This window comes from Chlamydotis macqueenii, chromosome 7 (assembly GCF_036417535.1).
Source record: "Chlamydotis macqueenii isolate bChlMac1 chromosome 7, bChlMac1.mat, whole genome shotgun sequence".
NCBI lineage: Eukaryota > Metazoa > Chordata > Aves > Otidiformes > Otididae > Chlamydotis > Chlamydotis macqueenii.
In genome coordinates this window covers 5,918,002-5,933,156 of record NC_141562.1, presented here as the reverse complement: position 1 = coordinate 5,933,156, position 15,155 = coordinate 5,918,002, and the positions used below count along the sequence as shown (strand labels likewise).

The 15,155-nt window shown below is 43.8% G+C and overlaps 1 protein-coding gene across 1 annotated transcript; it reads left to right on the top strand.

Annotated features, from left to right (window-relative positions):
- The first annotated feature begins 1,918 nt into the window (after positions 1 to 1,918).
- Positions 1,919 to 9,067, top strand: LOC147600034 (uncharacterized). The gene is made up of 6 exons (XM_086752220.1): positions 1,919 to 2,095; positions 4,690 to 4,769; positions 6,295 to 6,409; positions 7,114 to 7,220; positions 7,454 to 7,568; positions 8,432 to 9,067. The coding sequence occupies exons 1-6, from the start codon at positions 2,029 to 2,031 to the stop codon at positions 8,617 to 8,619; spliced, it is 672 nt and encodes a 223-aa protein (XP_086608346.1). The 5' UTR covers positions 1,919 to 2,028; the 3' UTR covers positions 8,620 to 9,067.
- The last annotated feature ends 6,088 nt before the right edge of the window (positions 9,068 to 15,155 follow it).

Genomic DNA, 15,155 nt, shown 5'->3' with positions numbered 1-15,155 from the left:
TCTCCCAAACAGATGTTGAGGTGGAAAGAGAGTCCCTGACTGTGCTGATCACTAAACAAAAGCTGCCATTCATTTTCTTCAAGTATGTCACAAACACCACTTTCATGTGTTCAACCCAAAGTTTATCCACTTTATTAATTATGTGTATGTGCAATGTGTACTGTGTAAGTTGAGACAAACAAGTAGTAGGTTTGTGTGTAACTCCTGATCACCTGAGGACTTAGAGCATTGATCAATGGCCCTTGTTGGACACCTGGATACATTTTGGCAGGAAAATATCTTAAAATGCAGCTGCATCTTAAAGAATGCTTTGGTGAAAATTTCCCTGGGACTATTTTCCCAGCTGCATATTGCTCATCTTGCAAGAAAGAAGATTGTTACGTGTGTCAGCCTCAAAGATGTAAATTGTTTGGAGCTGGGTCCTGTTGATCTGCCTAGAAACATAAACCTTGGCCTTCATTATGAAAGATTTGGTTTGCTAATGAGCTTTTACATATCAGGAATGTACACAAAGGCATTTTACTAATAATAAGGAGGTTGCCATTTATACTGCCACAGAAATCTTTTGTGGAAGTGTTGCAGTCCTACACATACCCATTTGTCAAGACATCCCTGAGACAGCATACGAAGGCATGGATTTGTTAATGCCGTGGAGGCCTCGCCATTGGCTTCACTGCCCCAGGATCTTCTCATCATAACACGTGATACCACAACTAGCAGAAGCAAGCGGATGAAAAATAAATAAATAAAAAGAAACCTGAACAAATGCTGTATAAATAAATGTGTTGCATAACATAACATGAAAGCAGAATGTCCCTATCTCAACAAAAACAAACATCTGCAGACAAAAGGAGCAGTTCTGCTGGCAGTGACAATGACGCACGTTATCGAGCTTCCTGGCGAGGGTGAGTGGGTGTCTGTCTGGTTCGGTGGGCAGGCGAGGTCAGCGCGGAGGCTTGGTGGTGGGAGTGCGTCACAGGCTGTTGGGCCAACAGCCCTGACTCTCAAACCCGCAGTTTACAGATGGGGTCGGCCAGTCACGCCCCTAGCATGGGAGTGTTAGCTAGATAATTCAATTAATCCACCAGTAAATGTATAGGGTAGAAATGATTGAACTTCTGTGGCAATTTTGCTAGCTATTTTCCCATAAATGGATAGAAGCATACGAAGTTCCTGGCCCCATTAAAAAAACTCCCAAACTACAACTAGAAATAGCATGCTGATATAATACTGAGAGCTGGCATGCAGTTGGTGATAGAATACACACAAAGAAAGTAGGTTCATGTTCTTGGGACCTTTTTTTTTTTTTTTTTTTTTACCTTTTTTTTTTTCCCTTTTCTACTGCTGTTACTGCTTTGTTTAATCTATATTTAATAACCCAGATGCTCAAAACCATAACTTGCTCCTCTTACGAAGTAGTTGTTAAACTCTGGATGCTACAGCATACAGAGTATATCCCCTTGGTTCAAACCAGTTCAGCAATCAGTTGGTGTTCTGCGCTTCCTCTTGGAGCACGAGATATAGGATCGAGCCCTGTAAGTAAGGCATACTTATGTCTTCTATATGAAAAAGAAAAAAAAATATATATACACACATGTGCATCTGTGTGTGTGAGCGAGACAGATAGATAGACAAACACAGACAGATGGACAGATAGAGGGAGAGAGAGCAAGAACATGACAGTGTGTGCATACACTAAATGTTTACAGTAAACCAGTTAATCTGAAAATTTCCCAGTGGGGCTGACAGCAGCAGGGAAGCCAGATTGCCTCAGTACGGTAGCAAGAAACCTCCCCTTGCCCTTCCTACACTTTGCTGGCAAACTCCCCACTGCCTTCCCGGCAAGTTGGGCAATGTGTGCATCCCCCCAGCCGATGCTGATGCCTTATCACAGCACTGGCTCGAGTGAGGCACACTGTAAACAACCAGTCACCACAGACCTGCAGCTTTCTGCCTAACTCCCATGCCTCAACTCTTAGGATCCACAAGCAACAAGTAACTAACCCCTCATCTCCTGCAGGAAAAAAAATGCTGTTCAGTTCCTGCCTGCTCTGGAAAACACTGGTTTTTCTAAGCTTAGCAGTGCTTCTTACAGGTAAGATATTGCCTTCTTGACTACAACTAACAATTATTCAAATCATGGCGGTCAGAGAAATGAATCCAGCCCTGCGTGGCCACAAACAAGCAATCAGATTGCCAGCTGTCCTGGTTCTGGCCAGGATAGAGTTAATATTTACCTGAGCTGGGTGGAGAACTGAAGCTGCTAGCCCCTATGGCTGGGATAGTTAACTAATTAGCTAACAGCTGGGGTTAATTTACCCAAATTAGCCAAAGGGCTATTCCATCCCATCTGACATCATGCTCAGTATATAAGTGAGGAGGGTGCTGAAGGGAGGCCCTGCTAGTTGGAAGAGACTGGATGTGGAGATCTGTTGTGAGCTATTGTACTGTATTTTTGTTCCATCACTCTATTGTTTTCTTCTGTCATTACTGTTAAATGTACTTTTTGTTCAATCTCAACCCGCGTGTTTGGTTTTTTTTTTTTTTTCCTGGTTTTCTTTTGTTTGTCAAATCTCCTCCTATTCTCTCGGAGAGTGGGGGGAGTGAGAGAGAGACTGCGTAGTCTGGTCCCCGTTGGGGCTGAACTACGACAGTTATTTTGGCGCCCAACGTGGGGCTCGAAGGGTTGAGATAATAACAGATCTGACTTTTTTTTTCTTTTTTTTTGCTTGAAACAAATTTGTTTATACGTGCTTGTTGTATTGGTTGTCAGTTATTGGTCATGATGTTGCAGTGGTTGGTTATGTTGTTGTATTGTCTACGCTCTTATATGTACTACGTGTTCCCAGTGGTGGTGTTTATCACCTCAGGGAAAATGATGAGAATTATCCTTCTGTTATACTATGCCATATACATCTATGACATGGTGACGTCAATGGCCTAAGAGATAAATTGGTATTCCTATGTGGACAGCTTCCCGAATTCTTTCACTTCCAGGGTAGTTAAGCCACTTTTTGAGAACTTTAAAGATCTGGGGGATATTCAAGCCACTATGATGTTGTTGTTATGTATTTTGAATGTGTGCCAAGTCTTGTCTAGAGCTGCAAACCCACTTTTTGGGAATCTCCTCCCGAGATTTACCCTAAGGCAAGATACTAATACGTGGCATGGTGTGAGGGAGAACAAACTGACCTGCAATGTAGGTACTCAAACCCCAGCAACAGGCATTGCAGCTGAATCAGAGGGTGAACCTGTGCTAGTTTCAGTTGCCCCTGTATCCAAGAAGACTTGGAAGCGGAAGTCAGCTCGTTTAGTGAGGGAAGAAGAAGCCCCTTTTAGGACGGAGCAGGAGGAAGAAGAGGAAGGTTTATTTGCTACATGCCTAGGAAGAACTCGGCAGGCAGGCTCTTCCTCAGGGGAAGAACTCCTAAAGGAGACAGTGAGCACCAGATTTCTATCCCTGAGCGAGCTGCGAGACATGCGAAAAGATTTTAGCCGTCATCCTGGGGAGCACATTATCAGCTGGCTGCTGCGGTGCTGGGATAATGGGGCCAATAGCTTGGAATTAGAAGGCAGAGAAGCTAGGCAACTGGGATCCATTTCTAGAGAAGCAAGCATTGACAAAGCAGTTGGAAAAGGGACACAAGCCCTCAGCCTCTGGAGGCGACTCCTGTCAGGTGTGAAGGAGAGGTATCCTTTCAAGGAGGATATAATGTGTCATCCAGGCAAGTGGGCTACCATGGAGAAGGGTATCCAGTACCTGAGGGAATTAGCTGTGCTGGAGATTATTTATGATGACCTGGACAATGATCAGTTACCTAAGGATCCAGATGAAATCAGGTGCACACGACAAATGTGGCGGAAGTTTGTTCGAAGTGCACCATCATCATATGCCAACTCATTGGCAGTTATGACCTGGAAAGATGGAGAGGAAGAAACAGTGGATGAACTGGCTGGCCGACTCCGGCAGTACGAGGAAAGCCTGTCTTCCTCCCTAAGGGCCTGTGTCTCGGCTGTGGAGAAACTATCCCAGGAGTTCCAGCAATTCAAAGCAGATATGTCCCATTCCCCACCGGTACGGGCCAATATTTCAGCTATTAGGAGTAAACGTTTCCCTGCTCAAGAGAGATGGTTTACGCGGCGAGGTACCCTGTGGTTTACCTTGCGTGACCAAGGAGAGGACATGAGGGAGTGGGATGGGAAGCCTACCTCTGCCCTAGAGGCGCGGGTACGTGAGTTGCGTGGAAAAACCATTGCAAATAGAAGTTCTCCCCGGAAAATTGTTGCACCAGTCTCCAATAGGGAGCGTAGAAGGAATAGCTTTAGTTCTGACCCTCTTGAAGGGACCTCTCATGCATATTTAAAAGAAATGAATAATGAATACTGTGGCCAGGATTAGAGAGGCCCTGCCTCCAGCCAGGTGGAGGAGAGGGATAACAGAGTTTATTGGACTGTGTGGATCTGATGGCCTGGCACGTCAGACCCACACCAGCTTTTTAGAATAAATCAGTATTTGCACAGTTTATTCACATTTGAGCCCTGATCGCTTCAGGTCTACAAGGTAGCACCAGCACGGCAGCATAGTGGCCCAGTTCCCACACACAGGTATTTTTGCGCGGTATTTGGGGTTTGTTCGGTGTTGGAAGGCAGTGTTAACCAGCTGTGTGCCTGCTTCTCTTTGTCTTTTAGATTTGGCTGAAATCAGAGCTTTTGCCAGTCGAAGCGACTGTAAAACTTCAACTATAGAGGATGTGAAAAAGACTCTTGAGGTAAGAGGGTGGCTGTGTTGGCTAGCCTGGGACCTGCTTTGCACTCACCTTCGGTGGTGGTGGGAGGATGGGAGGAGCAGGGCCCCACCGCCTGTCCCCGCACAGCCGGACACGCTGCCCATTGCTTTGACAACAACTGGCCCAAAACAAAAGTACATGACAGGGAGGGGAGCAAGATGGAAGAGGAGAAAAAAAAAAAAAAAAAAAAAATAGTGTCATTTGACCCGCTGTGTCCTGCTACTGCTAGTGGGAGGGGAAAAAAAAAAAAAAGAAAAAAAAAAAAAGCCTTGTAGATATATTTTCCAGTTTTGCTTCAAATATATAAAGAACATAAACAGTTACATCTTTTGCCTTACATGCATCATGTTTTCAACCCCACTTGCAAATTTAATGTGCTAATTGATTGAAATAGATGTAAAGGCAGTTGACAGAAAGCCCATGTTTTACGAGCCAGTGCCCCTGTCTTAAACAGGCCAGTCACATCACACGGGAGAGATCAGGCAGTGACCTTTGAATATGGCAGAAATGGTAAAGAAATATCAGGGCACAGCCTATACAAAATTTTTCACACATGGTTGAGACATCTGTCTGGAAAAAGATAACAAAGATGGAACTAATAGTTGGAGCTGGGATCCATACACCAGTACATACTGTGAGCGTCTGCCCGGAGTGTCATTCTCATCACATGAAGGGGGAAAAAAGGCTGAGGGAAGCACTCACCAAGGAGACATTCTCCCAAGTGTTTGAAATTCGTTTGTTTTATTTTTTTCCTTCAGAAATTTGAATTATATTATTTTCTTTGTATGACTGATGTCCATCACTCTCAACAATGTTTCTGAAAGCTTGAGCAGAGATAGCCATTGCTGGCCAGTGCTTCAGCAGCTGTCACTGAAAATTGGACTTGGTCTTTTTCCTGCATCTGTGTCAGTTCAAAGTAATTGGTGTCTTGTTAGCACGCTGGCATGCACTTGTGTTTTGGTTGTGCAGTTTACCACAGCTCTGCACTATCCACATATGTGCATAGGCAAACACATATGGACTGAACGCTATTTATATGGGTATAGAGGAATAGCTAGATAAAAATGCGGGAATTTCTTTGTTTACACACACAGAGAGAGACACACACACGCGCGCACACACGCACTCACACAGAGAAAGCCTGCAAGGTGCCACCATTCAGAGATAAGAATAACAAACCAATATTTTGTATGGAAGGAAGATAAACACACAGATGTTTTTAAAGGCATCTTTTCATATATTGGTAAAAAACCCCAGATCACACTAGTCGTTCTTCTTAAACTCCACATAGTGGGAAGCCCTATCTAGGCACTGTTTTCAAAAAAAGTTACTGGATTTCTTACAAAAACATTGCAGGGAAAATTATTGTTATTTAAAGCTATATAACTTTCAAGATGATTCTTGTTTTGCATTTTTTAAAAAAAAGAAAAAATATTTGACCCCCTTCAGAAATTACTTGCAAGGCCTTTCCTCCTGAATGTGGTCTTTTTCTCCCCTAACTCTGTAGGAATATTCAAGATGTTTTCACGAAATGATCGACAAGAATGAAAAAGCTTCAATCAATCTCCTTGCCTGGACACTGCAAGAAACATTTGATCTTCTGCGCCCTGTTCAAGAGAAATGTGAGCCCCTTCCTGAGCTGATGCTCCTCTTTGCTGGGCGTTGAACAAAAAGGCAGTGGAGAAGCACTAAGAAAAGCGCAGTCAGAATGAGCTGAGTCTGCATTTCTTGGGGGGCAGGGGGAAATAAGATAAAAGGCATCTCAGTAAAAAAACCAGAAAGCAAGAGTGCTTAACCACTGTGCTGGCAGGTGTCGGGGCGGCATGGCAGCACCAGTACACAGGGTTTTGCCGTCCCCACAGCCCAGCATCTGATGGCCAGCAGCAGAACAGCCACAGAGGCAGCAGGGCCTGCTCTGCCCTCTGGCAAGAGCCTCTTTGGTGTTTGGGAACGGGCACTTCAGTCATATTTTTCCAATAAATATTTGGATAGTTTTGGCCACAATAGTTCTGAGCATAAATGCCACTTTGAGACACTTTTAAAGTGTAACTGGGGCTTACAAGGACTTTGCTGTCAAGTGACAAGTGATGGAAAAATTGAGTGTTGCCAAGAAAAATAATAAATGGTTTTAACAAACAAAAATGCTGACTTTGACAAAGCGAGCTGGTGGGGGCAGTTATCACCCGTGCCCAGGTCAGTTACTATGCTTGTGGTTTGCTTGAGCAAGGGGAGACTTTTTTTACTCATTTTCACTCTGCTGTGTTGTTTTATCTCTCTCTTTTTTTTTTTTTTTAATTTTTTTTCACCTTCTTAACCCACTTGAAAGTCTGCAAGCAGTTACCTCCATGCCCACTGCCCCAAGCCCCCCGAAATGGCGGGCTGGTGTGTGTCACCATTGACAATGCTCAGTACTGCAAACCGATGTGCAACAAGGTAATATTCTTTGTTTACTGCTGTTCTATTGCTTGGTCTATTCATGAATTTACAAGTGTTTATTGTGTAATATATCATTCTCCTTTTTATACTTTTTCCTTTTTTTTTCCCTTAGGGCAGGGATAGGTTGTAGTGTTTGCTGTGACTTCACTGGCTGAATGTTTCTTCATCCTTACAGTTACTGTGATGCAGCCTAAGACAGTATTTGTTTTTCCCCCTCTTTGTTTCCCAAGGGTTACGACTTTCAGTTCCTGAGACGCAGCAGGCTGTATGAAGTATGTGGCAACTCCACTGGGTTTTCCTGGACAACACAGTTTGTTGGAGGAAACACACTGGCTGTTTGTAACCGTGAGTATTTCTCAAACACAGCTGGTTGCAGGGATGGGAGGCTCAGTCTGTTCGGTTTAGAAAAAGGAGGAAAGAAAAGTTTCTCTTTTCTTGGCATGTGTGACAACCTCAGTGTATGTGATATTGTGGGAGCTAGTGCTAGGCTGGCAAACTGCTGAATGAGAAACCATGTTAACTTTAGAACTACCACGAAGGGTTGGGCTGGTGAGCATCACTATTTCAGCTTGGAATAGCAAACATGACATGTATGCAACATTTGTGGAAAGATGCACTTTTTAAAACCAAACCAAACCAACCCAACCCAGTATATAGGTATCATCTTAACACAAACCCTATGTTGTGCAACAGCTGTGTGACCAGCTGAACATAAAACTGCTGTTTATCTTACAACAGTACTTGAAGAACCTCAGCAAAATTGGCCACCACCTGCACTATTCACCATGCATACACACAGTGAATCCCAGCAGCCAGCTCCCAGCCAGCAGCACTGCCCTTCTTATGTGGCAGCCCATGGGTTTTAAGGCTGCTCCCACTGCATCCAGTGAGCAATCTGTGACCTGAAGCAGGCTGTTTGACTCCATTGTTATTGCCTTAATTTAAAAATAAATGTGCATATACATACACCAAAGGGCCAACTTGTCTCTCCTATGGTTAATGGAAAATATTTTACTGATGACTGCGCCTTCTTGCTAGAGCAGCTGTTGCCCGAGGCTTACCAAAAGCCATCATCTCGGCACTTTTATTCCAAACTGGCATCTTTAGTCTGGGAAATGGGAAAGCTGGTGCTTGTTTAAAGACTGGGACAAATCTAAGCTAATTCAGCTGCTTTTTTTTTTTGTTGTTGTCATCTTTGATCTTTCCAGCCTCTGAGACAGCCATCAGTGGAGCTGAATCTGCCTATTTCCCCGCCAACAGCACCTGTTTGCACACATTAGCCTTAGCTGAAAATCAGGAAAAGCAGCTAGACATCTTCCTCGACGAGCTTCGTAAGCAAGGCATCGACGGCTCCAACCGTGACAAGGAGGCCGATTGTATCACCTGTGGTTACTAGAACCAAAACGCTTCTGCCACAGACCGACCAGCCGCCCACAAGTTGACATGGGCTTTTTGACAAGAGGAGCAGAGCAGTGAAATCATTGCTAAGACATGTAAACATACAGCTTCTATTTAGTTAAAGGACTAGAGATCATAGTCATTATTTGGCCTCAGCTCTTGGTTACAAATACATAGGCTAAACCTAATCACATAGCTCACGGCAGATGTGTTTCAAAGACAGACGATCACTTTTGTGGCTTAAATTTGTCTAGCTGGAATTAAATAAGAATTAGAGTTGTTTAATGGATGCAGTCATTAGTTAAAGACAATAATTGTTATCAGAAATCATCTTCCATCAGGGGTCATCTTTACTGAGACACGGCCATAATTTTAGTTGCTTTTACAGTTGCCAATTAATCATAGTTGTTGCTCTGATGACCATTAAAGCAATGCAAGTCAAAACAGTTACTGGCTGTAGGAGTTTAATTCTTTATTCATGTGCCTGCTTGACTGGGCACCTCAGTCTCCTCTGCTCAGTCCCTGTGGGGCAAAACCATGGTGGTTTTGGAAAGAAAGTCCTCCTGAGCCTTGGTTTGTTCTAATAACAGCTGTGCCCGCCCTGTGGGATCCAGGCGCTCTCCTGCGCTCACACTTCCTCGTGCTCCCTGGGCATGTGTGGCACACAGCCCCACGAGGCCTCCCTTAGGCAGCGGTTGTGGTTATCACAAGCTACAGCTTAGCTTTGGAGGGAAAGTACAAAAGTAAATGAGGTTTGGTTGGTAATAGAGTTGGGACAGGCTATATTTAGGGTAGAGAGTGAGGGCTTTGGGCTGAGCACAGGGGCTGGCTGAGATGCTCTGGTCTCAGCACAGTAGTGCCAGGGCAGCTGCTCATCCTAGCCCAAGATTTACACAGCTTCTAGCTAGTCATCCTTCCTGTTTGATTTTTTTTTTCCCTTCTCCATTCTATTTCCAAACCTGGTCTAAACTGGGGCAGGTTTGGCTGTTACTAGAGATAGCAAAAATGTAGCTGGTCATCTGAATTTCTAACAACTTTAAACATGAACAACTATCCATGTGATTTTTTCGTCGTCGATTCGTCTCATGAAATATAAACACACTTGTTCCTGCTCCAAACCCCTTCCTTCTCTGAGCTTTCCCTCTTTTACACCCACTACACACCCCCCAAGTGTGTGTGTGCGCTCTTGAAAACCAAAGGCACAGAGTAAGAAAACCTGGGCTGTTGACCACCTGGTACTCAGTGAAGACCAAAGACAACATAGCACTGAAACCTGGTTTATTTGTGGAGCTGTAGCTACAGAACAGACGTGCATGTGAATTATTATGAAATCTAAACAAAAAGCTTAGTTACTGCTGCTTGGTTTTCGGTGGAATCCATGCTTGGGGTATTGTTTCAATATGTTGAGCAAACGCTGAAGCTGTAGATCTGAAGACAGCCAGCTCACTTGTTTGTGTTTCCTTTCCCTTCTTTACCTTTTCCCCATTTCTGTGAATCTCTCAGACACAGACAGCATAGTTACACAGTACATGATGTCTAATTGACCTTTACCTCAATAATCAGTCAAATGATTCAGATATATAAAATTACACACTGTCTTTCAGACTCAGAAGCCAGTTGGTTTCTTTTGGGCCCGGAACCAGACACTCATATGACTGTGAGTGTAGCAGACAATTACACCAACACAGGGGTGAGTTGGCTGCTTTGGCTGCTTACAAACTATGAGGCAGTAACTTAAGTCATTGTGTTGGAGACAAAAGCGCTGAGTCATAAAGAAAAGCAGTGGTTTTTCAATCACTGGTGAGTTTGTTTACTTCTGGCAAGCAAATAATCCATGTCAAACGACATTACAGCATCACAGAATCATTTAAGTTGGAAAAGACCCTTCAGATCATTGCGTCCAACAGTTAAATGTCTTTGAGTCTTTAATTTCGGGCCAATTTATGATCAGCTGATGCTGATTTTATTTAAAATATGTGAAGCACTGAGCACTTTCCATTATAATTTTTCTACTGGTGCTAAAAACCATTTTTCTCTGAGTTATACTGAGCTATTCTTGTGACTTTACAAACCAACCAAGAAAAGAAAAGAAACTCAGTATTGGATTTCATGAGGAAATCAAACCCATTGCTCTTGTAAACTAACAGAAACTGTTAAATCTATGCATCAGAAATCCTGATATTGAGCACCCCCCAATGTGGAAGAATTAGGCTGGAAGACTTTAACTTGATGTGGCATGAATTTGATATTAAGCTGGTGATTGAGTTGTTGGGGTTTTTTTCATAGTCTTGCAGAGAAGCAATTTTGTTCTATTCCCACCATCCGAGTTATTATTTATATATGACAAAGGGAAGTTGAACCAATAAGCCTATACGAGACAGTTAAAAACTAAAGTAAACGTAATCACATTATTTCCCAGAGTAAATTTGCATAATGTAATTCAGGCAAATAGTTGTGGTATGTTTGCATTAACTTTGAGTCGGTGTCTGGCTGGGCATGTCTGAGCATCGGGCCATCCCCCATGCTCCTGCTCTAACTTCGGGATGGGGAGGGCTTTGTGGGCTGGCACTTGGGATTTGCAGAGAGAGGAAAATTCATATAGAAGGAAAGAAACAAACAACATTTTAGGCCCTTAAGTTTTCAGATCAGACCAAAGAAGCATAAGATACTTATTTGTTGGACCATTCTCTGCTGGGTTTTTTGCAGGTTTCACAGTACAACCAGACTAAACCACTAACTCCTCAGAGTATACTGCGTGGTTTTGGTATGTCCACCTGCGTAACCATCAGTCATCTCAGCTAAAGGCTTTGGTAATATTTACAGTGTAACTACAGAACGGCAGGCTTGCTTGATATTAGATAAGGGAATACAATGCTGTATTATGCTTGCTTCCCTTTCAGTCTTCTTTTCAGTCTATTATAATGCAAGAAAAGAAGTCGGTCTAGGAACTAAGCCAACAACAGTAATTACAACATAGCCAAAAAATGGAATGCAAAGTGCTGAGAACTGTAATACATGAAGACAAAATTATACACATTCTCCTTTCACAGGAACTTAGCAGCAATAGACTGGGAAATTCATCGCTTTCGGATGGATCCTAGGCAGTAACAGTGATCCCAAGAGATGTTATCATCCTGAACCATCCTTTGAAGGGATCGCTGGTGTTAGAACTTGCACCAGGGCTGGCTCACACCGAGCCGTGCAGTGAGATCTGCGGCACACGTTTCATTCTCCAGATCACCACCGCCGCAGGAGGCAGAAACATGAGAAAACTCATCAGCAGCACTGCAGCAAAAATGACCAGCAGTATTTCCCACGGGGCCAGAATAGTTTCCACCATGATTTCCTCCATGTCAAGAGTCTGAAGCTGTGAAGAAGAAAATATGCTGCATTACTTTCTTGCAAATAGGCATCACGACTGTATAGATGTGTGTGTTTTACCCAGCATAGGGCTGTCAGCCTTCTCTGCCTATTATTTTCTCACCCTGAAGAACAAACCTCTTTTCCCTGGCTGCAGTTCCTAGAAGAGCTCCTGCTCTGTCTCTGTCCCCTTGAGACCCTCTGTGGCGCACCAGCCTGCCTTTCCCTTTTGGCTTGGTTGCAGTTGATTCTGGTGTAAGAAACTATATTTTGAAATGCAAGCCTTTGTCACCTTCTTTTTAAAATTTTGACTTTTTTTTTTTTTTTTAAGGCCCTCCTCTCCCACTTAGAGCATCATTACACAAAATGATTATTACACTGACATGTATCAAAGCTAACGCTGAGAATAAAAGGATACAATGGAAAGAAGGGAGAACTGTAAGTTACCAGCCATCAGAATGTGTGGTTTATCTTTTTATTTTCCCCTTAAAGTAGGCTTTAGAAACTTTTTGCTTGCCAGAAAGCTTCAGTGCACACCCAGTAAAGAATTATGTGCTTTGAGAATGACTACAGATGTATTTTAATTAAACTGTTAAATCCGTTTAAAACTGATTTCTGTTTGAAAAGGTTTAAGCAAACAAGTATGACCTTAAGACGCAGAGAGGTTTGGCAGCCAGGCACTGCAGGCCTAGTAAGTCTCAAGTCTTTAGTTTTGTAAAAATAGAAAGAGCAGACCAGTTAGGAAGGAGTTAAATCATGCTGGTTTTGAGAGAAGGAGCCAGGACTGTCCACAGGTGTGTCCTAGTTAATCATGGGCTCAATGCAATTCCTCCATGGAGGAGCTGCACACCTGAAAGCCCTAAGGAAGCCCTAAGGAGGTGAAGGTATAAAAGGTGGTGGCCAGCAACTGAGCAGAGCTTTCCCTCCCCCTTGCAACTTCCTGTCCCTGCACCCCAGCAGTAAGGAGGCTTCCTGAGGGGCTGCCGCGCTGCCTTCAGCCTGGGTGTCTGGCCTAGATCTCACCAGTGGAGACTGCAGGTTTGTCTGTTGCTTTTCAGGAAGAGTAGTACAATGGGTTTCTGTTGCTAAATCTGACTTTTATGAGAAGGAGAAGACTGAAACAGGGTTGATAGAATGTGGTTTTTTGGAGAGAGGAGAAGAATATGAGTATATGTGGGAAAGTGGTGAGGTAGCAGCCATTTTGTGTGTGGCTGAACAGTTAAAGTTGCCCTCAGCTCAGAGTTTTTTGCTGTGGCCCGTGAGGAGAAGCAGCAGATGCCTGGTAACAAATCCTGGAGCATGTAGCTATGATATTCCTTAATGAAGGCTAACTATCTGTTAGGCAGGCTCTAGATAGAGTTTCTCTTGGCTGCTAAATGAACTGGACTCTGCTCCTCAGTCAGACCTTGGCTCTCTGGTGCAAAACCTTTCTTGTATGTTTACTTTCTTGCTTTACTTACTGAGGTACCAGTTCAGCCTCTTTTGAGAGAGACACACCAATCTGACTGTGGAAAACACTGTTTCTCTCCAGACTTAGCAGTGCCTGTCCACCTGAGGTTTGTGTCTGCCTTGCAGCACTGCTGAGACCTTTCCAGAAAACCTCAGCTCCTGCAAGGTTGTGCCAAGTTTTACAGTTCAGATTAAAGCCAAGTCTTGCAAACTGGGGAAAAGTATGGAGGATGTGGGTGAAGCTCCCCAGCTGAGAGCCTGGAGACTGCTCATGCTGCTGTCTCCCTGCCACCTGAGGCACATACCTGTGGCAGGGCAGGAGAGTCCCTGTGCTGGAATGCTGCCCACCAGGTTTGTTCCCTGCAGCTGGCTGTGCTCTGTGTCTGCTGGCACCCAACCTACAAAAAAAAAGCTTGGTTTGTTTTTGTCTGCGCAGACCTGTGGCTCTAAGTGGTGAAGGCTGTGCCCTGGAGCTCCTTAGGCTATATAGTATTGTGACCTTTCTTCTGGCAGTCTTTTTTTTTTTTTTTCCTTCTTTCTCTGTTGGTGGATGGAGGTAAGTGTGAGGCTGTCCGCACAGGGGAGGCAGTGCTGGGAGAAGGGGTGTCTGGGCTCAGGGAGCTGCCTGGTGCTGCTTTGTGGCTGTACACAGCTGCTGCACTGGGAATGTCAGAGGTGGGCCCCTTGTCCTCTAATTCAATTTTCTTTGTCCATCAATGAATTCCTTTAAATATCTTAATTTCTGACTTGCTTTGTGGCCTCTTATTCCTGCCTTTTTCTCTGTCAGGGATTTGCTGTTAACTTCTTGCCAGTGCTACTGTTATTTCCTTCTCCAGCTTTCACTTCAGTTCTTGCTGTTTGTTATTTCATTCTCTTCCTCATTCCCCTCTTTTCAGTTTGCTGCAATTCCCCTGTTTGGAAAAGCAGTTATTCAGCCATGGGAAATCCCCTATCCCTGTTTTCTGTTCTATTGATCCCCCACCAGCACCTGGCTAAGAGAAGAAAATCCAGTGAGAGCACCCACTGCTCCCCCAGCAGCCTGATCTGGTAAGGATGATACATCAGTATTACTAAATATTACATAATTTTCAGTAAGATACATCACAAATAAGGTACATTCATGACAGTGGAATCCATCCCAAATAGAAATAGATGAACTGACAAGTGAGTCTGCTAAACTGGTGCTGTGCAGTCAGTAGGTACAGAGGCTGGAGGCTGTGGTCAGTGACTCTTCCAAATGTTGCTTGCCTGTGTTTCATTCAGCACAGCTGTAGAAGATCAGAGACCTGCTGCTCTGTTAACAAGGTGTTTCTCACATTGACAGTGTTTGATGCACACAGGCTGTGTGTGATTAAATAATCTTTCCAAACAGCCAGTGTCCCTGCCAACTTTCTAAATCCCTAAGGTTTGATTATGGGAGGGTACAAATGAATCAAAATAGCGATCAACCAGAACATAGCTCTGGAAATACAAAAGCAGTGGTATTTCTTTCAGAAGTTTTAAGTTCTTTAGCTCAACTAAAATTCTTATCGGGGAACGCGTGAGAATATCAGATCTTGTCTCTAAACCACTAAATATTTTGCAGTGAAGGATGCTCTAGGTCTATCCCCTAAATTTAACAACTGGCTAGAAGAGTAAAGGCCTCTGCAAGGGTTGGAGCTGAAGGCAATAAATGATTACTTTAGAGACATATACAATAATGAAGGCATTTGAGGGGGGTGGGGG